Source organism: Bubalus kerabau, chromosome 13 (assembly GCF_029407905.1).
Source record: "Bubalus kerabau isolate K-KA32 ecotype Philippines breed swamp buffalo chromosome 13, PCC_UOA_SB_1v2, whole genome shotgun sequence".
NCBI classification, from domain to species: Eukaryota; Metazoa; Chordata; class Mammalia; order Artiodactyla; family Bovidae; genus Bubalus; species Bubalus kerabau.
This window is the reverse complement of record NC_073636.1, coordinates 71,181,014-71,202,088: the sequence shown is the minus strand read 5'-3', so window position 1 is coordinate 71,202,088 and position 21,075 is coordinate 71,181,014. Positions and strand designations below refer to the sequence as shown.

Sequence of the window (21,075 nt, the reverse complement as noted above, 5' to 3'; positions counted from 1 at the left end):
GCCCTTTACAGAAAAAGTTCGCCAACCCCTGTTGCAATTTACAGATGCTTTCAGTAGTTAAGGAGAAAGAAGTGTCTGAGCCTGGCCCAGGTTTTTCAGTAGAGAGGAGCACATTATCTCTGACCACCATACAAGAATAAAGGAGAAGTACCCTAGGCTTCAGGAGCCCCAGTGCTGACTCGTATAGGGATGGCCTTGGTCTACTGTGTGGTACTGCCAGGTGGGAGGGGGAAGGCACCCGCAAGATGAGAACAGGGGGCCAAGGTGAGCCCAAGGCCTATCTGAGAACCGAGCTCCAGGTCTCATCAACCCAAGTCCTGGTGAGCTGAGTGCAGAGGATAGACCCAGACATGGGTTAGCGCCTTGGTCTTAAATTCCCATGTCTCTGTCCCTGTGTTAAAGGCTTGCCTGCAAGGAGATCCAACCAGTCCATCCTAAAGGAGATCAGTCCTGGGTGCTAACTGGAAGGATTGATGTTGAAGCCGAAACTCCAATACTTTGGCCACCTGATGTGAAGAGCTGACTCATTTGAAAAGACCCTGATGCTGGGAAAGATTGAGGGCAGGAGGAGAAGGGGCTGACAGAGGATGAGATGGTTGATGGCGTCACTGACTCGATGGACATGGTTTGGGTGGACTCCAAGAGTTGGTGATGGACAGGGAGGCCTGGCGTGCTGCAGTCCATGGGGTTGCAAAGAGTCTGACATGACTGAGCGACTGAACTGAACTGAACTGATGGACTAAAGAAGGTGTGGGAGGGGGCAGGGAGTAGAGAGGGAAGCAGTCTAGAAGCAGCTCTTCAAAGCTCCAAATTCTCAACAGACCCTCCTACACTGCTAGTGGGAATAGTGGTGAAAAAAACTATGGAAAACAGTATAGAGGTTCCTCGAAAAACTAAAAATAGAGTTTACATATGCTCCAGGAATCCCACTTTTCTGGGATATTTAGAAAAGATAAAATGCTAATTCAAAGATACATGCACCTCAATGTTCATAACAGCATTATTTACAATAACCAAGACAAGGAAGCTGCCTAAGTGTCCATTAACAGAAGAATGGATAAAGATGTGGTACACACACACACACACACACACACACACTGGAATATTAAACAGCCATAAAAAGAATGAAATATTGCTATTTGCAGCAACATGGATGGACCTAGAAAATATCATGCTAAAAAGTAAAGTATGTTAGGCAGAAAAAGACAAATATCATAAGATATCACTTATATGTGGAATCTAAAAAAAAAAAAAACAGTACTAATGAACTTATTTATAAAACAGAAACAGACTTACAGATATAGAAAACAAACTTATGAGCACCAAAGGGGAAGGGAATGGGTAGGATAAATTAGAAGTATGAGTTTAACAGAAACATACTACTTTATATAAAATAAACAACGATTTACTGTAGAGCATAGGGAACAATATTCAATATACTGTAATAACCATAGTGGAAAAGAATCTGAAATAAATGTGTTCATTTATTTTCAGAGTCTTCTATATAAATATGCATGCATGCTCAGTCTCTCAGTCACATCTTTGCAGCTCTGTGAACTGTAGCCCACCAGACTCCTCCGTCCATGGGATTTTCCAGGCAAGAATACTAGAGTGGGTTGCCATTTCCTCTTCCAAGTATCTCTCTGACCCAAGGCTCAAACCCAGTCTCCTACAATGGCAGGTGGATTCTTTACCACTGAGCCACCTGGGAAGCCCTTTATATAAATATATATGTACTTATACATATATATATATATACACACATACATATATAACTGAAGTATTCTTCTATACACCAACATTGTAAATCAATACACTTCACTAACAACAACAAAAAGGCTCCAACTATAAGACACTGGGCATATATCCAGAGAAAAACACATTCCAAAAGGATACATGCGCCCCAGTGTTCACTGGAGCACTGTTTACAACAGCCAAGACATGTGAACAACCTAAATGCCCACTGACAGAGGAGTGGATGAAGAAGACGTGGTACATGGATACAATGGAATATCACTCAGCCATTACAAAGAATGAGACAACGCCCTTTGTAGCAACATGGATGGACCTAGAGCTTGTCATACTGAGTGAAGTAAGTCAGACAGGAAAGGACAAATATATGACATCCCTTGTACGTGGAATCTAAAAAGAAATGAAAAAAAAGAACTTGGCAAAAAGAGACTCACAGACTTAGAGAACAAACTTATAGTTGCTGGGGGGAAGGACCAGGGAAAGGGACAGTTAGGGAGTTTGTGGTGGACATGTATACATCGCTATATTTAAAATGGATAGCCAACAAGAACCTACTGTATAGCACATGGAATTATACTCAACATTACATGGCAGCCTGGATGGAAGGGGAGTTTGAGGGAGAAGGGATACATGTATATGTATGGCTGAATCCCATCGCTGTTCACATGAAACTATCACAATATTGTTAATCAGATATCACCAATAAATAAAAAGTTTTTTTTAAAAAGCTCCAAACTTCAAAAACAGAAGCAACTGAACTTGGGACATCACTGAGAGCCACAGGATTTCTGAGGGGAAAAGAAGCCACTTAGGTCAACTGTGGCCCCAGTCATCTGCCTGGTCAGTCACACTCTGGGCCCTGGGAAAGCAGGTCTAAGATAAGTCTACCATCTCACCTGCACTCAGAGACAGGCCTGGCAGAATCCACTCAGGGCACCCGAGTGCCCAGCTGGGCGTGTATGAGCCCAGGGCTGTTTCAGTTGCCAGGCCTCCGGGATGAAACTGTCCGAGCCAGGTCTGGCTTCTGCCTGTGCTTCTCTGCACACCCAGGCCCTCCACCCTAGATGTGGGGGAACAAACTGCAGTCAGTGTTGGGAGTGGTGGCAGATTTGCATTACTTAAACATGAGTTGAAATACACATATCAATCAATGTAATCTGCTCAGCTGGCAAATGGCAAGAGGCCTTGGGGAAATTCCAGACTGAACAGATCCACAAGGAGCTAAACAATGAGGGAGCTATGTCTGGAAACAGCTGCTTGTGTGCCAAACTTTGGTAAATGTGGTCTCCCACAAATGAAGACACTAGGTCGCCTCAACTTGAGAACTCTGCAATTTTGCACTAGTTCCAGGGAAAAACTGTGACTTAATTTTGATGTGGGTTTCAAGACATATTTTAATTGTATTTGTACATATGCACCAACAACAGGTCAAGCTGGAAATCCAGGATATGATCTCAGTATTTAGTGAGCTCGTTTCTTGCTTTCCTCTCCCCCACATCAGTAGCAGGGTTCCAGCCATTCCACATCTGACTGCGGGTGTCAGCCCATCCCTTGCTCCTCAAGCCACCTTCACTGAGGGGACCTGCCTATTGTCATAATAACCCCCGAAAGGAGGCTCAGACCATGGCTGCTGAAGACTGGATCCCTCAAAGCACGATGGGATCGAATTCTCATCATGCTTTTCCTTCCCTGTCTCACTTCCCTAATGCCCTGCAGACCCACTACCCAAAAAAACTACTGCATGCATTTCTTGTCTGAGAGTCTACTTACACGGAAACTCATCTGAGACAGCAGGACTGTAACTGAGCAGGATCCTACAGGGTCTTCCAGGGGCAGACCCGCCCCCAAGTCTCCCACCTGCCTCTTATTTATCGAAAAACTGTAACTTCCTAATAAGCACTTCCCTGAGTGCCAAAGAAAAAATTTAATCAGAGAAGTGAGAAAATGCAAAAATAAAGGAAAATAGTCAAGCGAGACAAAATAATAATAGTTTAGCCATTAAACAAAGTCAAGGACCTTAAGCTGCTCCTCAAGGGCTATTATCTATGTTCTGAGCCATATCCATTGAGCTGCTGAAACCCCCACCAGGTGGAAGGAGTTAACTGCATGCCACCCACAAGCCCACAGACCCCAGGCCAGTTGGAAACAGAAGGTAGATGATGCTAACTCCTGATTACCTCCCCACAACCAATCAGAAGAACATCCATGAGCTGATCCTGCACCCTGAACCCCCTCCCTCATCCTGTCTTTAAAAACCTTTCCCCGAAAGCCACTGGAGAAGTCAGGCCTTCTGAGCACTAGCTGCCTGGACTCCTTACAATCAATGCTCCACTTCCCTTCAGCACCATCAACAGATGTCAGGTGCCACTGGCTTTACTGCACACAGGTGAGAAAACCCAGGTTTGGTTCAGTAACAGGACTGTGACCCCCAGTACAGACCACTGGAATGAATCAGCTGACACCCTCTGCTGTCTGTAGGTGTTGGGGAAGAATCCAGGCTGTGCTCACTTTTGATACTCTGGCCAGAGTGAGTGACAAGCCAGGATCAGACTATGTGCCCAAGCCTGTCCACTGGTCTTGGTGATGGAGCTGAGATAGGATCAGTGCCCCTCACAGCATCCTGGAGATGATCTCCGGGCCTCTCCCATGGAAGGCATTTACAGCAGCCACAGGAGCTCTCTTTCTCCCATTTAGTTCTCAGCAGGGAGCATCAGTGCCGCTTTTCTCTTCCTAGTTGAGCCAGTGTTTCTCCACAGGGAGTGCTATTTTCATAAATTTGTGTTTTTGGATCACCCATAATTCCCAGCCCTGCTTTTGACTTGTCAAAAACAGGCAGCGGGTCCCTCTCGGGGGGCACAGTGACTCAGTCAGAGGCACAGCTCTTCCTCCCCTGGATGGGCAGGAACTTCTCCGCCCCTCACCCCCCTCTGTGACTAAAGACAGGAGCAGCTCTCCTCCTGGTCCAGTCAGGGCTACACCGAAAATTTTCACAAGGAATAAAAGCTCTGCTATGACTCACACCTTAGGACAGGCACACTCCTTCACTAGGAACATCTGCTGGACTGCAGTGTGTCAGGCACTGTTGGAAGTGCTGGAGATACAGAAAAGAGTCTGGTGAGGCAAATGTCCCTGGGATCACATGGTCGGACTGGGGAGGCATTCCAGCTCACAGCGTGTCAGGCTCAACACTCAGAGGGAGAGGGTGCTTGAGAGCCGACTCAGAGCTGGACTTCCTGAGTTCAAAACCAGTCTCTGCCCCCTCAAAAGCTCAGTGACCTTGGGCAAGGTACTTAACCTTTCTGAGCCTCAGCCAGCTTCCATGAAAACAGAGGTATTCACATCAAGTGCACAGAACAGTGCCTGGATTTAAAATAGGAATCACTGGTAAATGTATCCACCCTTTGGAAGAGGTCAAGGGCCCAAGACAAGCAGAATGATCCCAGGTAGCAGCTCCGCTTGTATGCACGAAGCTACATCCTCAAGAGATAGGAAAGGGGCGACACCCTTCTACTCAGAGAACAGTTGCTAAATTCACCAACAACAAAGGGATGTGACTGAGACCCACAGATGGGCAGTAGTGGAAATACTCAGGCTGTGTATGCAAGTGCCCCTGGAGTTCTCAAATCAAGAGGAGTCCTAGGAATAGGCAGAATGCCTGCTCAGTGTGCAGACGGGGGCTCAGAGCTCTTCTGTGGGCAGAGGTGTCATGAGCTGCCCATCCACAGGCTGGTGGAGGGACATGGAGGCACCTGAGTTACAATGATGAACTGGAGGGAGCACCACACTGGGAGCATCACCCGGACCTCTGCATCAGCTCCCGGAGGGACAGCACTCTCCATCCCCCTTGGAGCACCCTCCCTTCCCTAGAGGGTCCTTGAGCTCTGAAACCTAGAATACAGAGTCTCCATGTGATAGGACGCCAATCTCTCTTTGAGATTCTGCTTTTAATTCTTTTGGATATATAACCAGGAGTGGGGTTGCTGGATTATATGGTAGTTCTATTTTTAATTTTTTTGAGGAATCTCCATACGCTTTGCATAATGGCTGCACCGATTACATTCCTGTGTACGTGTTACCTTTGCTTTTTTTTTTTTTAAACAGCCGCCATCCTGATAGGTATGAGATGATGTCCGACTGTGGTTTTGACTTGCATTTCCCTGATGATTAGTTATGTTGAGCATCTTTTCACATACCTGTGGGCCATTGGTATGTCTTATTTGAATGCCCATTCAAGTTCTTTGTCCATGTTTAAATTTAGTTATTTGGGTTTTTCACTATTGAGTTGTAAGAAATCCTTATATACTTTGTATATTAATGCCTTATCTGATACAGTCTGAAAATACTTTTGCCTTTCAGTCTATTGTTTGCATTATTGGGCAGCTCTTTAATTTTATGTAGTCACATTTCCCTAGCTTTGCTCTTGTTACCTGTAGTTCTGGTTTCATATTCAAGAAATCACTGCCAAGACCAATATCATGAAGATGTTTCCCTATGTTTTCTTCTATGAGTTTTATGGTTTTAAGCCTCATATTTGTCTTTAATCCACCTTGAATTGATTCTTGTGTATAAGTATCCAACTTCATTCTTTTGCATGTGGATATCCAGTTTTCCCAACATCATTTGTTGAAGAGACTATCCTTTCTCCATTGTGAATTCCTGGCACTCTTATCAAAGGTCCATATATACAGCTGATCATCTATGCATGGGTGTATGTCTGGGATCTCGATTCTTTTCCGTTGCTCATGTCTGTTTTTATATCTGTACCACATTGTCTTCATCACTGTTGTTTTGCAATGTAATTTAATATCAGAAAGTGTGAGGGCTCCAGCTTTGTACTTCTTTCTCAAGATTGATTTGGCTACTCCGGATCCTTTATGGTTCTATATGAATTTTAGGAGTATTTTTCCTATGTCTGAAAAAATATTCCAATGGGATTTTAATAGGATCTGCATTGAATCAGTAGATCCCTTGAATAGTATGGACATTTTAACAATATTAAGTCTTCTGATCCATGGACATGGGATATCATCCCATTAACTTGTGCCTTATTTGCATTCTCATCTACAGTGCAGCATTATTGGCAATGGCAAAGATGTGGAAGCAGCCTATATGTCCACTGATGAATGAATGAAGAAGATGTGGTATGCAGACCCAAAGGAACGTTACTCAGCTTTTTAAAAAAGGAAAGCCTCCTATATCCAACAACATGCAAGAACTTGGAGGACACTATGCTCAGTGAAATAAGCTAATTACAGAAGACAAATATTGTAAGATTCTATTTATGTGAAGAATCTAAAAATAGACCAACTGAAGCAGAGTAGAATGGTGGTTGCCAGCAGCTGGGGTAAGGGAGAAAGAAAGAGTTCCAAGTCAATGAACAGAGAGTTTCGGTCAGGCAAGATGAATACCTTCTATAGATCTGCTGTACAACCACGTGCGCGTAGATGACAATACTGTATATTCAAAATTGTGTTATGAGAGCAGATCGCATATAAAGTGTTCTTACCACAGTTTAAAAGGGGGAGATCAAAGTATCTAAATAAATATTTCTCGTAAAAAGATAGGAAAATGGCCAATAAGCAGGTGAAAAATGCTCTCATTAGCCATTAAGGAAATGCAAATCAAAACACAATGAGCTACCACTTCACACCCACCAGGATGGCTATACTCAAAAAAGGCATATAATACTAAGTACTGGCAATGATGTGGAGAAACTAGAACTCTTGTACGTGGTGGGGACCACTGTGAAGTGGCTCAGCCACTCTGTAAAACAGTCTGGTTGTTCTTCAAAGGATTGGCCACAGAGTTACAATATAACTCAGCAATTCCAATCTGGGAAAATATATACTCAAGAAAAATGAAAAGAGAAATGAAAACATATATCCATGTAAGAATCTGTACATGAATGTTTGGAGAAACATTATTCATAATAACTAAGAAGTAGAAACAATCCAGATGTCTGTCAACTGATGAATGAATAAATTGTGATAGAGTCATAAAAGAGAATATCATTCAGTAAAAAGTAATGAAGTACTGATAATACTATGAGACGGCTAAACCTTGAAAACGTTATACTCAGTGAAAGAAGGCATTCAAAAGACTGCCTATTATATGATTCCATTTATATGAGATATCCAGAATAGACAAATCTACAGAGATAAAAGTAAATTAGTGGTTGCTTAGGGCAAGGAGAGTAGGGAGGGATGGGGAGATAACTGCTAATGTGTATAGGATTTCTTTTTGAAGTGATGAAAATGTTCCAAAGTTGATTATGCTGATGATTGCCCAACTCTACAGATATACTAAAAATCATTGAATTGTACAATTTAAATGGGTGAATTGTATGATATATGAATTGTATCTCAATAAAGCTATTTTTAAAAAATTCAATGGAATGGAGGTGCTTGTTTAAAAATCAGGATTTCCAGGTCACACAAAAGTATTTACTTCATGTTGGGGCCCAGAAATCTGCATTTTTGGCAAGCTAAGATTCCAATACACTTTGAGAGCTACTGCCCTAGGAACAGGGGAAATATTTTTTTTTTCAGTTAACTGCACTTAGGCCCTGGGGGCTGATTCTTTATTTTATAGAAGTAGCTTCAAATTTCCTTTAAGAATTCTATTTATGAAACTTGCCTTCAGCCTAGCAGAAGTTATTAAGGTGCTAACAGAGGGGTTTTATGATTTTAATTAGAAACAGGCAGTGGAGCCCATGTAAAACTTCCCTATTGACTTTGCAGTTAAGGTCCCTGTTCTCCAAAGAACAGGCCAAGAGACATGGGAAGGGCCTTCTGGAATGGCAGGAAACCATGATTTGCTAAGAACCTACTGCCTGCTGGGAGGTTCAACATCACATACCTGCGAGGTGGACACTGTCTGGCTCTGTTTGGCTCAAACAATTTAAGGGTCTAATTCCAAGCCATAACGATCAGCAACCATTTCAGTTATGTTTTGCTGCATTAAAAACTACCCTAAAACTTAGGGGTCTTAAAACGACTATTTTATTATGCTCACGTACTCTGTGGATCGGGAATTAGGCAGGGCAGAGGGATGGTGGGTTGTCTGTATTCCTTCACGTCCAGGTGTCCTGGGTTTCCTCACAATATGACAGCTTCAGTATTTTTATGTCATGGTTGAGGGAACAAAATGTGACTATCGCAAAAGAACCAGGAGAAAGCTCTATCTCCCCTTGTGACCTGCCCTTGCAAGTCACAAAGCAACACTTCCATCCTACTCTGCTGGTCATCCAGTCACAAAGTAAATCCGGGTTCAAGGAAAGGGGACAGACCCCACTTTAATATGAGGACCATCAGAGAATTTGCAGGCATATTCTGAGCCTATATTTGGGCTCCTCCTCAAGATTCAGGAAGAACTGACTTTTCCCATAAGAAAAACATCATGTCTGATTTTTTATTATGAACTGTATTAGTCAGGGGTTCATCCTTTTTTCAGGAAATTAAAAGACACTTTCTCCTTGGAAGAAAAGCTATGACCAACTTAGACAGCATATTAAAAAGCAGAGACATTACTTGGCCAACAAAGGTCCATCTAGTCAAAGCTATGGTTTTTCCAGTAGTCATGTATGGATGTGAGAGTTGAACTATAAAGAAAGCTGAGCACCGAAGAATTGATGCTTTTGAACTGTTGTTGGAGAAGACTCTTGAGAGTCCCTTGGACTGCAAGGCAATCCAACCAGTCAATCCTAAAGGAAATCCGTCCTGATTATTCATTGGAAGGACTGATGCTGAAGCTGAAACTCCAATACTTTGGCCACCTGATGCAAAGAACTGACTCACTGAAAAAGATCCTGATGCTGGGAAAGACTGAAGGCGAGAGGAGAAGGGGATGACAAAGGATGAGATGGTTGGATGGCATCACCAACTCAATGGACATGAGTTTGAGCAAGCTCTGGGAATTGGTGATGGACAGGGAAGCATGGGGTGCTGCAGTCCATGGGGTCGCAAAGAGTTGGACATGACTGAGTGACTAAACTGAACTGAACATCATTTTCTTACCTCCCTCAGGGCCTAGGCCCCCTGGCCCTGCCCAGCCTCTGAGTTGCTCCTTAGAGAGAGGACCGAGGAATGAGTCAAACTCTGAGCCTCAACTTATAAAACCCAGAGAGCAGACTGGAGAGCCCAACTCCTGGTGTCTTCCTCTCCCGCGCAGAGTTGGGAGATCTTGAAGCCCTCATTCCCACCTCCCTTTCCATCGCATCTTCTCCAGGGCAGAACCTTCATTGCCTAAAGTCTGTACCAAGAGATCAAGATTAGGAAGGTGAGGTGGAGGAGAGATGGATAGGGAGCTGACTCATTAGAAAAGACCCTGCTGGGAAAGATTGAAGGCAGGAGGAGAAGGGGACAACAGAGGACAAGATGGTTGAATGGCATCACTGACTCAATGAACATGAGTGTGAGCACGCTCTGGGAGATGGTAAAGGTCAGAGAAGCTTGGTGTGCTGCAGTCCATGGTGTCACAAAGAATCAGACACGATTGAGCAACTGAATAACCATAACAATAACTGCATTACTTTGCTGTCCACCACAAACTAATACAGCATTGTAAATCAGCTATACTTCAATAAAACAAGTTGTTTTTAAAAAGACTAGAAAGGTGATATCAAGCCCTGCTTCCCTTGATACTAAAAGGTAATGGCCATGGATTTTAAGATGAGCCTCTAGGACCCAGTATCACTCAGGAAAGACATTGGACAAATTTCTCAGGATAATTGATTAAGAGTAGCTGTTTAACTGTAGCCTCAATGCTCAGGATCTTGTCCTTATCCATAACTAAATGTTGTGGCCATCCCTTAAGGCTAGACTCTCATTCACCAAGCTTACAATAAGTTGATGCATATACCCAAATGCCATCATTTAAATTCACCATAAGTGCAATGGCTAAATCAGCCATTATCTATCCATAGGGAATCTGTAGGGGAAGCCAATTCATCACCAGACCATTGCCATGTGATTTGGACTCAATGCAAGTGGAGCTGGCTATGCGACAAGGGTGAAGTGACCAGCTGGATGGAGAGAGTCTGATGGTCTAAGGAGGTGCTTATCTCTGCAGCAAACTCTCTGACAGCAATCCCCCAAAGGAGATCACACATTCTCAGACAACAGCCTTCAGGGCTTCCTCTTTGCTAGACTGGGGCTGATTCTAGCCCTTGACCCTTACTCCATCAAGTCAATACATTTTCTTTAGACACGGCAGTGTCCCCCACTGGGCTGAACCAAAGATCTTTTCCCATTCCTGGTCCACTATGTCGTCGATTTTTTTAATTGGAGTGTAATTGCTTTACAATTCTGCATTAGTTCCTACAACACAGCAAAGTGTATCAGCTCTACATGTACACATATCCCCACTCTTTTGGATTTCCTTCCCATTTACGTCAACACTGAGCTGAGAGTTCCTAGTATCAACAGTGTATACATTAAAAGACATTATATATTTAATGTAGGGCTTCCCTGGTGGCTCAGTAATAGAGAATCCACCTGCCAATGCAGGAGACATGGGTTCGATCCCTGGTTGGGGAGATCCTCTGGAGAAGGAAATGGCAACCCACTCCAGTATTCTTGCCTGGGAAACGCCATGAACAGAGGAGCAGGACGGGTACAGTAAATGGAATTGCAAAAGAGTTGGACACAACTTAGTGATGAAACAAAACAACAATTTAAGGCAACCTCGCAAACAGGGCTTTCTTGATCTTGGCCAGTTATTTTTTCACACTAAATTTCCATTTTCCCCCGGAGAAGCCGGGTAGGTCTGATATAAGAATTAGCTCACATGGTACAGTGCAGGGCCTGGCTCACAGGAGGCACTCAGTACATGGGAGCCAGTGATTCCATGTGATACATGAATGACGGTATCAGATACCCCAGCTCATTTCAGGGATATGAACTGCCATCCCTGGCCGCCATGGTGGCCCCAGAGGAAATGAGTCCCTTAGGCATGTTTCTGTGGCTGCAGGCGAGCCAGGCACCCTGGGTACACCCCCACCCGATCCCCACCCTCCCCCACAAACACACACCCTTTCATATGACAACCTTTTCAGTGTGTACACGTAACCAGCTGTGTTCCTCCTTAGCCTAACAAAACAAATTGATCAAGAGTCAATGCAGGTCCTAATTACAGGCTCTGCACTGGAAGATTGATGGCGGAAGATGAAGAGGGAAGCAGAGGCCCTTGATGGGCGCCTGTAATGAGGTGTCACTGGTCCCCACTCTAAGTCATTTATAAACATGGTCTCCCGTCTGCGGCTGTCAGCATCCCCGCCAGAGCTTAATGAGCTGCTCCTTCCTGCCCCGGGGTTAATGTCAGAAGCTGATCATGTTTTCTGCTGCAAGAGGCACTGCCTGATGGTTGGTGAGTTTCATCTACAAATGTCCCCATTCTCTCAGGAAATGCTTTTCCCAAAACTCCTGGCAAGCATAGGCACGGAATTTCCCATCAGGCCTCTTGATCTCCAGCAAGAGCCACTGCTGAATTCTCCATTGGCAGCCTCTTGCCTTGGCTTGGGTGGATTCAGGAGACGTGTGTCAGGCAAGCCTAGAGTTTGGGTCCTGAAGCGAAGTGGTTAATAAGGGAGACTTGGCATCGGACTTTGCGGGTTTGGATCCTGGCTCCACTATTCACTAGTTAACATGACCTATCTAGGTCTCAGCTTCCTCATCTGTATATTGAGAGCAAAAAGAGATAAAAGAAGGCCCTTCCATTTGGGGCAGCAGCACTGAGTGCTATGTCTTACCACCCTGGCTATTATCAGCTGCAGCTAATAAACCGTCTATGGACTTGGAGAGACCCCAGATCAAAAGACCATCCATAGACCTAACTGAAGGCTCAGTCTTGACCAATACTCAGCAAGACTTTTATTAACTGACCATGTACAAACCAAGAGATGCATCTATCCAATCCAGGGTGCAAATGGCAATTCCTAATTAACATAGTAACAAACTTCCCTTCCCTAACACATAAAACCCCCTGACATTTTCCCTTCCAGAAGCCACCTGATGAATTTCCTCCACTGCATGTCTTCCCTTGACAAATAAGTCAATGGTGTCAACTTTCTAATTGTGGTTGTAGCGCTTGTTTTTCCTTTAATAACACCTCTTTCATTAACAGTACTTTCTCATGTAGGCACAATAAGGCTCCCCAAAGATGTCCATGTCCTAATCCTCAAGGATCTGCATGTCAAGTCACCTAAAAAAGGATAATCAAGACGGCAGATGGAATTAAGCTTGCTGATCTCACGATAAACAGATTAGCCTGCATGATCCTAGTGGGCCCAATGTAAACACACGCATCTCTAAAGGGGGAAGAGGGAGGCAGGGGAGAGCCAAAGTGTTGGCAGCTGAGAAGAACTCAACGGATACTGCTGGCTTTGAAGATGGAAGGGATCACGAGCCAAGAAATGCAGGTGCCCTCCAGAAACTAGCAATGGCAAGGAAATGAATCTCCCCTAGAGCTTCCAAAAAAGAAGACAGGCCTGCCAACACCTTGATTTTAGCCTAGTGAGAATCAGACTCCTGAGCTCCAGAATCGCAGAACAGTAAGTCTGTGCGGTTTTAAGCTATTATGTTTCTGGTGCTTTATCACAGCTGGCACGGGAGATGAATACAAGCATCCCCCTCAGGGGGTTTTTGGTGACCTCTGTACAGGTAAAGTGCTCAGGCCCATGCCTGGCAAATCCTAAATATTCATTTAATATTACTAAGATTTTTAATAATTCTCATCAATTTCTTCATAATAGAGCTTCTCACCTCCTCTCCCCCTCTGACCATTCCCACAGCTCAACGCCAGTCAATGGAAATGACCTTTCCTGAGCACTTCCTATGACCAGGCACCAGCACTTGGCATGTGCCCTCCTCCGTGGGTGAGTGTTCTGGAATCACCCTCTCTAGGAAGCCAGACCAAGTCTGTGCTTCAGTGATGTTGAGAGCCCTGTTACAAATCATCAGCCAACTGGGGTATCTGAATGAGCATCATCAATTACACTCACCCCACCCTCCTCCAAGCACAAGCATGGGGCACCACTCTGTGAGGCTCTCCCATGGTCGTCTGCCAGGGGAGCTGAGCTGGCCTCTCCTCGTCCCGACTCCCGAGCTCTCGGCTCATCCCCTCCTTTCAGAACCAACGGCCCCATGATTTCCTTATTCATCTGCCTCCTCGTTTGACTGTGTGATCCCCTGGAGAAGGGATAGGCTACCCACTCCAGTATTCTCAGGCTTCCCTTGTGGCTCAGCTGGTAAAGAATCCGCCTGCAATGCAGGACACCTGGGTTTGATCCCTGGGTTGGGAAGATCCCCTGGAGAAGGGAAAGGCTACCCACTCCAGTATTGTGGCCTGGAGAATTCCATGGACTATATATATAGCCCATGGGGTCGCAAAGAGTGGGACATGACTGAGCGACTTGCACTTTCAGGTTAGTCACAGCTAGTGCCTAGCCCTGACAGGCGTGTGTCAGCAAGTCTTGGCTGCATGAAGGAGGGGGCAGGTATAGATCATTTTTATTTGTTCCTTGAAAGAAGCAGGAGCTCCCAACACCCACGCATAGATCAATAGCTTGGGCTCTTCCAAGGTCCTTTCCAGAGCCAGGACCAGGGTGAGGCAAGAGAAGATCCCAGGGTGTGAAATTTAATGAGGTGCTACCTCCCCAGGATTGACCCTGCACTGGGACAGACTCAAGAGTGAGCACCCCTGACATTTGACACCCTGGTGTCCCAGCCCCACCCACTGCCATCAGGGACTGGGTCACCAGGCACTGTTACTGGAGCTTGAAGAAAATCTCATTACACACACTGAGAGATGATGAATTTAGCCTGGATATTGGTAGGGGTAATGCTAGGCTGTGATAACACAGCTTCCCAGGTGGCGCTAGTGCAGGAGACATAAGAGATGCAGGTTCACTCCCTGGGTTGGGAAGATCCCCTGGAGAAGGAAATGGCAACCCACTCCAGTATTCTCGCCTGGAGAATCCTATGGACAGAGGAGCCTGGTAGGCTACATTCTATGGGATCGCACAGAGTTGGACACAACTGAAGCGACATAGCACACAGGCTGTGATAACAAATTTATCCTGAAATTTTAGTGGCTTAACACAGCAGCTGATTTCTCACTCACATGCCATGTCCACAGTGGCTCAGCAAGGGGCTCTGAGGGGTCTAGAGAAGTGATTCTCAAACCTTGGCGTGTAGAAGCATTAGCTAGGACTCTGGTTAAAAATTCAAGTTCTTCATCCCTAACCCCCAAGCTTCTGATTTGCTAGGTCTTGGGAAAGCCCAGGCAATTTTTTTTTCCACATTCACCAGGTAATTGAGATGCAGGTGCTCTGTGATCCAGCCAGATAAGACCTTTCACCACAAATGGGTAGAAGCTGGGGCACAAATGGCCTGACCCCTGAGTACTCTGAGGTCATGGCCCCTCACATGGATCCAGTAAAAGGGTGGGAGTTTTGGTAACCTTCCTGAAGGTACAGACTGGGATGGGCTGGTCTTAAGTGAGGATGGCCATCACGGGGTATTCTCAATGGGTAACTGTAGCATAAGGCATGGAACCCCTGTTGTAAAGACAACTGTAGCCAGTGGGGAGGGGGCCACCCATCCCCAGAGAGCCCAACACCACACCATGGGCATCTCTAAGTCAGGAGGGCTTGGCACTGGACAAAGCAAATTCTGCAGCATGAGCTGCTGTGAGTTGGAAGACAATCCAGAATTGAGTACAGTTGAAAACACTGATGATAAAGCTGGTCTGCGAGGCAGAAGGCAATGACCCCCAAGGTGTGGTAACCCCATTTTGTGCAACATAGGAAGAAATGGTTCTCAGCAGCTGGTATGAGAGAGAACTCGTTCATAACCAGGGGTCTCCTGTGTTAAAAAGCAGTTCTGATGGGCCCCTTGGGGGTCGAAGTGAGCAAGATACCAGGGGACAGGCAAAGCATGGAAATGATTCCAAATAACCAAAAATAAGTAAAAGGAAAGGGAAGGAGAAAGGCTGAGGGAGGCCTCCCAGCAGAAGATGAGAGGGAAGAGAATCTGAGTATGCTTTAAAAAAAAAAAAAAAAAAAGAGTGTTACTGAGATGGTTTGCTGCGTGTGTGTGCCCGGTTACTCAGTCGTGTTCGACTCTGTGATGTGACAAACAGTAGGCCGCCATGCTCCTCTGTTCATGGAATTTCCCAGGCAAGGATACTGGAGTGGGCTGTCATTTCCTACTCCAAGGCATCTTCCCAACCCAGGGATCAAACCCGCATCTCTTGTGTCTCATTGGCAAGCAGATTCTTTACTACCACACCAACTGGGAATGAAAGCACATCCTTGGTCTTATCTCCAGAAAAACCTCCACTGCTCACCCATGTCGGGCAGGGTGGCTTTTCTTTTGGCGGGAGGGAGGTGGAAATCTCCCACCTCGGAAGGGCTGAGCCCTGTGTCAAGAGTGCAGATCCGCAGGCAGCGAGCCATTCTCCCTGCTCCACTCTGGACCACGCTGCAGTTAGAGGCTCTGGCCCCTCCAATGGTTCTGGAAGGACTCCCAGACTGTCTGAGCAGAGCAAGAGGCAGTCACACCTGGAGATGCCAATGAAGCCGCCCTAGTGTCTGGCAGGACTGAGAGGGACAGGGGTGATTAGCCAAAGACTGTGCCTGCCAGGACATGTGTGTGACCCAGGAAGTGGGCTTGATGCCATGTGCAGGTGAGGTGGCCCCTGGGAGCTCTCCAAACACCAGGGGCCCAGGTGAGCTTATGGGGCTTGGGGCTGGTGCACATGCAAGCGGCAGCTGGAGCCGGCATAATTTGGATCATGCCTCTAGCCTAAACAATTGACCATGAGAGAAAATGTAATAATAATTACAGTAGTAGTACTCGTCGATGCCTATGTAGACCTACTAGATACATGTCTTATTATCCACCCCCACAATAATTTGTGACTTAAGTATATTATTGCCCCCATTTTGTGAAAAAAAAAAAAAAAAAAAAAAAACAAAAACAAAAACCTGAGCCCAGGGAGAGCGAGTTTCTCAGGGGTACACAGCCTACAACAGCAAGCCCATTACTTGAATGTGAGCAGCGTGTCTTCAATATGTTCAATATGTGTCTTCAATAACGTAGGTTCTAAACCACTACAATCTGATATATGCAAAAGTGCTTTATTAAATAAATAAACGTTGCTGAGCCATGTTACGTATCACAAGGCTCCTGAATGTCTAGACAAGAGCTATTAAAACATAAGAAAGCAAAAACAACCCTTCGCTCTTAAGGACTTTCAGAGAGGCTGAGAAATTTTTGACTTAAAGACACCCCCACCTTGCCTACAACCTTCCCCTGAAGTGGGCAAAAGTGTTCACCAGGCCCAACATCTCTGCCCTGTTTCATAAAAATAATAATTGCCATTCCAGGCACTTCTCTTTGGCAGATTTTTAAAAAGCAATCAATCCTTAGGAATTGCTATAAACCAGATCAAGCATTGTTTATACCCAGGAAATCACAGACCTGGGCAAAGAAGACAAAAACAGAAGCCTGGAGGGTCAGTACTTGAGCTTTTTCAGCACCAAGAATCAGTAAATAGAGATGGTTTCGGTTAAAGAGGGAAAGTGAGCACAAACCAATACAGAAGTCAGCAGGAGATGCCAAAAAGAATATGAGTTGAGTTTCAGAAGCTGAGGATCCCTTGTGAGCACAGCCAGGAGGAGGAGAAGCCGCTGCAGGCAGTCTGGCCAAATCTGTGGAGCCCCGCCCACTGGAAAGCCCCTGGTCCCAGGCGCAAAGGCTCTGCCCAGCATCTGAAACACAGCACTGAAACGCCTCCTCCAGGTGACTCAGGGCCCAAAGATCAAAGCAACCCAGGCTTTGCCTGCACCGTTAGCCAAAGGCCCGGCCCCTGCCAGCCTGTGATGTGTCCCGCCAGCTCTGCCAAGGGAAGGAGATGGCATGGGAACATGCCCTGCCTGGTATGAGAAAGGCTTTCCTGATTTCTGTGTCTGCATTTCATCTTTGTTGATATGTTTATGTCAGATCTTGATCATCACACTTGCCTATAATTCAGGCTGTTTTCCTTCCAAACACACTAAATACATGTTATTACTAAGAAACTGAGTTCTCAATTTACACTGTTTTGCACTCATTTTGTAAAACATCTTGGTGACGTTTCAGTATGAACCACAAAACCAACCCTGATGGTGTTGGATCTGGACCATGAAGGAAGCCAGCAGACATCCTAAAGAGCTCCTTGAGAGATGTTCAGATCTCTATAGTCATCTTTGGGTCCATAAATGCTAGGAACCACAAAGAAAGGCAAAAGGGGCTTTTGTGCAACATTTAAAAAATCCAGATAAGCAGACCTCAGGCCAGCCCATCCTGACTGCCAAACACCCCAACTCTCTACCCTGACTCCCATATTCTGTCCTGGCTATCTCCCACGGCTGAACGCTCTCACACAACCTAAAGATGTCTCTTGTGCTATATTTCCCTTGAAGAATGGAGCACTTGGACCTTAACTAGAACAGCAACAAATATCCTCTGGAGACTGTGCTCTCAGCAGCAAAACAGGAGGCAGATTAATCCAGGCAACCAAGTCTCTGTAGTTAGACAACTCCCCTCATCATCCCCCCCACACCCTGAAAACACAGCAGGACTCCATACCTGGGCGGAGGAGGGGGTAGAAGGGTACTCAGGGAGCCGTGGAAGCCTTTCCAGCACTCAGTGCAAATCCCACGCTCCTCTCTGCCCACGTTCACAGCCACTTCCCACTGAGTACCACGGCCAGATTTCTCCCCCTGGAGCCCTCCATGTTTGCCCTAGCTCAATCATATTCCTGCTCCCTTGCATCTGCCCCAAGGCAGGTGCCCTTCCACCCGCATTCCACCTTACCCATCCTTCCAGGACCCGCTCAAACCTCTTCTCCTTCACAATTCCCTCAGGCATCCCCTATCTAGTCCGTGAGGCCTGGTGGTGATGCAGTGAATGCAAGCAGACGGAGTGCTCAGAAGGGCCCATCAATGTTAGCTTTGGTGGCCTGCAGCCCCCTTCCCTCCCAGAAGGTAGGGCCACGCCTCCCACGCCACAGCAATCCATGCCTCGCCCAGCATTCCACCTGGTCACAACAGCTGAACCGAGTCAAACCACGATCACCCACCTCCGTCTTCCTCCAAGCCATGCGCCTCCAGCCAGCAGGAGGATTTTTGCCAAACGCAGTCAAATGACACGTTGTCACGTCCCAAGATCGCAAAAATCACAACAGTTTAGCCGTCTCACTCCATCGTGCATTTCACAGGTGGGGACGGAGGAGCAGAGAGACCAAGAAACTCTCCGGGAGTCCCACGGTAATTACAGGTCCTCTCTGCCTGACTGTCCCAGCAGGGTGGCCGCCCTTGTCTGTTTCTCCCCTTCTGCTCCAGTCCTCGCTCCTGGGACGTTGTTGGGCGTTGCTCACAAACCAGGGGGTGATATTTGCCTCTCAGCTCCCGCTGATGGCCGCCACTCAGCACGCAAGGAGCAGAGCGCTTATGAGAGGCTCCTCCTTCTGGTGGGAGGGTCCTCTGTGCCCGCCCCACATCACTGGCTGCAGCTGTGGGCCCAGAATCCCTTGTAGGTTAGGCTGCATCGGCGCTAGGGGTCAGCGCCACGTGAACTCTGCACCAACTGGGGGCTGGGCGGTCAGCGGCAGGTTCACATCTGCCAACTCCTTTTACCCTCACAGCCCGCACAGCAAGGCAGCATCTCTCTGCTGTCTACAGATGAAGGTGATGAGGCCAGGGGCCGGGGGAAGAACCAACTTGATGTCCTTTGCACAGTTCACTGGGAGGCTCCAAAGATGTGTGTGTTAATGGAAACTATCAGTGCATAAGTGAGAACCGGATTTTCCCATCGGTTCTGCTGTGTGGTTCTGGGGGATTGATTGCCTACTGCCACACTCAGTTTCCCATCTGAACCATGAAGACTTGGACAGAGGATCTACAAGAGAGGGTCCTTTCAGCTCTGACATCATCACAAAAAGGGCGAGCCTGTATATTTGGCAACCCATAGCCACCCCCAAATAAGTCATTTCAGCTGCAGATCTAGGGGTCTCAGTCAGTTCAGTTCAGTCGTGTCCGACTCTTTGTGAACTGAACTGCCTGGCATGTAGCAAGCTGTCAATAAGTTTCAGCTGTGAGTCTTATGAAAGCGTTTGCTACCCAATGAGAAGCAAGCAGATTCTCTTGACACCTCGCTCTCACATTCCCTCGTCCTACCCCAGAGGTCATCTACGGTTTCCATGTGCACCAATGGCTGCAGGGAGTGCTGGGGAGTTAGTGGCCCAGGAACAGGAGAAGTCACTGAGGAAGGGGAGTTGGCTGGTGCATTTCTGAGCTTCCTCACCCCAGCCCATCAATCCTGAGCTGGGTTCCATCTCACCTGTCCCAGTACTCCAGGGTAATGGAGCTGCAGTTACACAGCCAGAACCTGCTCCCTGCTCACCATCTCCCCTCAGTCACAGTTCATCCTGCTGTCCCCGCCCCCATAAACGACTTGCACCCAGACCTTTATCTCAAGGTCTACTTTGGGAAGAACACACACTAAGGCAGGAGGCCAGTTGAAAAAACATTCTACGGCCACCAGTGAGGTTGGTGCTGTAATGGAGAGAACACAGAACTCAGGGCATCATTTCAGTTGGGTGTTGTCATTATAGACATGTGTGAACCAGCTAAGTCTGCTCCTGCCCCTAAAAAGGGCTTTAAAAAAGCTGTGACCAAGGCCCAGAAGAAGGACAGCAAGAAGCGTAAGCACAGTCGCAAGGAGAGCTACTCCGTGTACGTGTACAAGGTGCTGAAGCACGTCCATCCAGACACGGGCATCTCGTCCAAGGCCATGGGAATCATGAACTCCTTCATCAACGACATTTTTGAGTGCATCGCTGGCAAGGCATTGTGCCTGGTGCATTACAACAAGCGCTCGACTGTCACATCCAGGGAGATCCAGACTGCCGTGCGCTTGCTGCTACTTGGGGAGCTGGTCAAGCACGCCGTGTCCGAGGGCACTAAGGCTATCACCAAGTATACCAGCTCCAGGTAAATATAATATGCCTTGCCGCTGTTAACGGAGAAGGCAATGGCACCCCACTCCAGTACTCTTGCCTGGAAAATCCCATAGACGGAGGGCCTGGTGGGCTGTAGTCCATGGGGTCGCTAAGAGTCGGACACGACTGAGCGACTTCACTTTCACTTTCACTTTCACTTAAAGCAACCAGTTCTGGGAGGTCCTGCTGGGAAATGGCTACATCATCCCCTAAGCTCCGGCCACTTTTACCGAGTGCCTGTTTGGTAGCAGGCACTCTGCCAGGTGCTGGCGATGGGAC

At 46.6% G+C, this 21,075-nt stretch overlaps 1 protein-coding gene and 1 long non-coding RNA gene across 2 annotated transcripts in view; one reads left to right on the top strand and one right to left on the bottom strand.

Moving 5' to 3' along the window:
* The window catches only part of LOC129625956 (uncharacterized), a 70,659-nt gene extending 51,413 nt beyond the window's left edge, over positions 1 to 19,246 (bottom strand). The window contains exon 1 of the long non-coding RNA XR_008701670.1: positions 18,877 to 19,246. This is a non-coding gene — a long non-coding RNA (uncharacterized LOC129625956). The remainder of the gene's footprint in view (positions 1 to 18,876) is intronic.
* Positions 19,247 to 20,411: 1,165 nt separating this feature from the next.
* Positions 20,412 to 20,792, top strand: LOC129625231 (histone H2B type 1-C/E/F/G/I-like). Its single transcript, XM_055543343.1, has one exon. The coding sequence runs from the start codon at positions 20,412 to 20,414 to the stop codon at positions 20,790 to 20,792; it is 381 nt and encodes a 126-aa protein (XP_055399318.1).
* Positions 20,793 to 21,075: the final 283 nt, after the last annotated feature.

What these genes read in the sequence shown, in the direction of transcription:
- LOC129625231 (XM_055543343.1), top strand. Translation starts at nt 20,412, where the DNA reads ATGTGTGAACCAGCTAAGTCTGCTCCTGCCCCTAAAAAGGGCTTTAAA.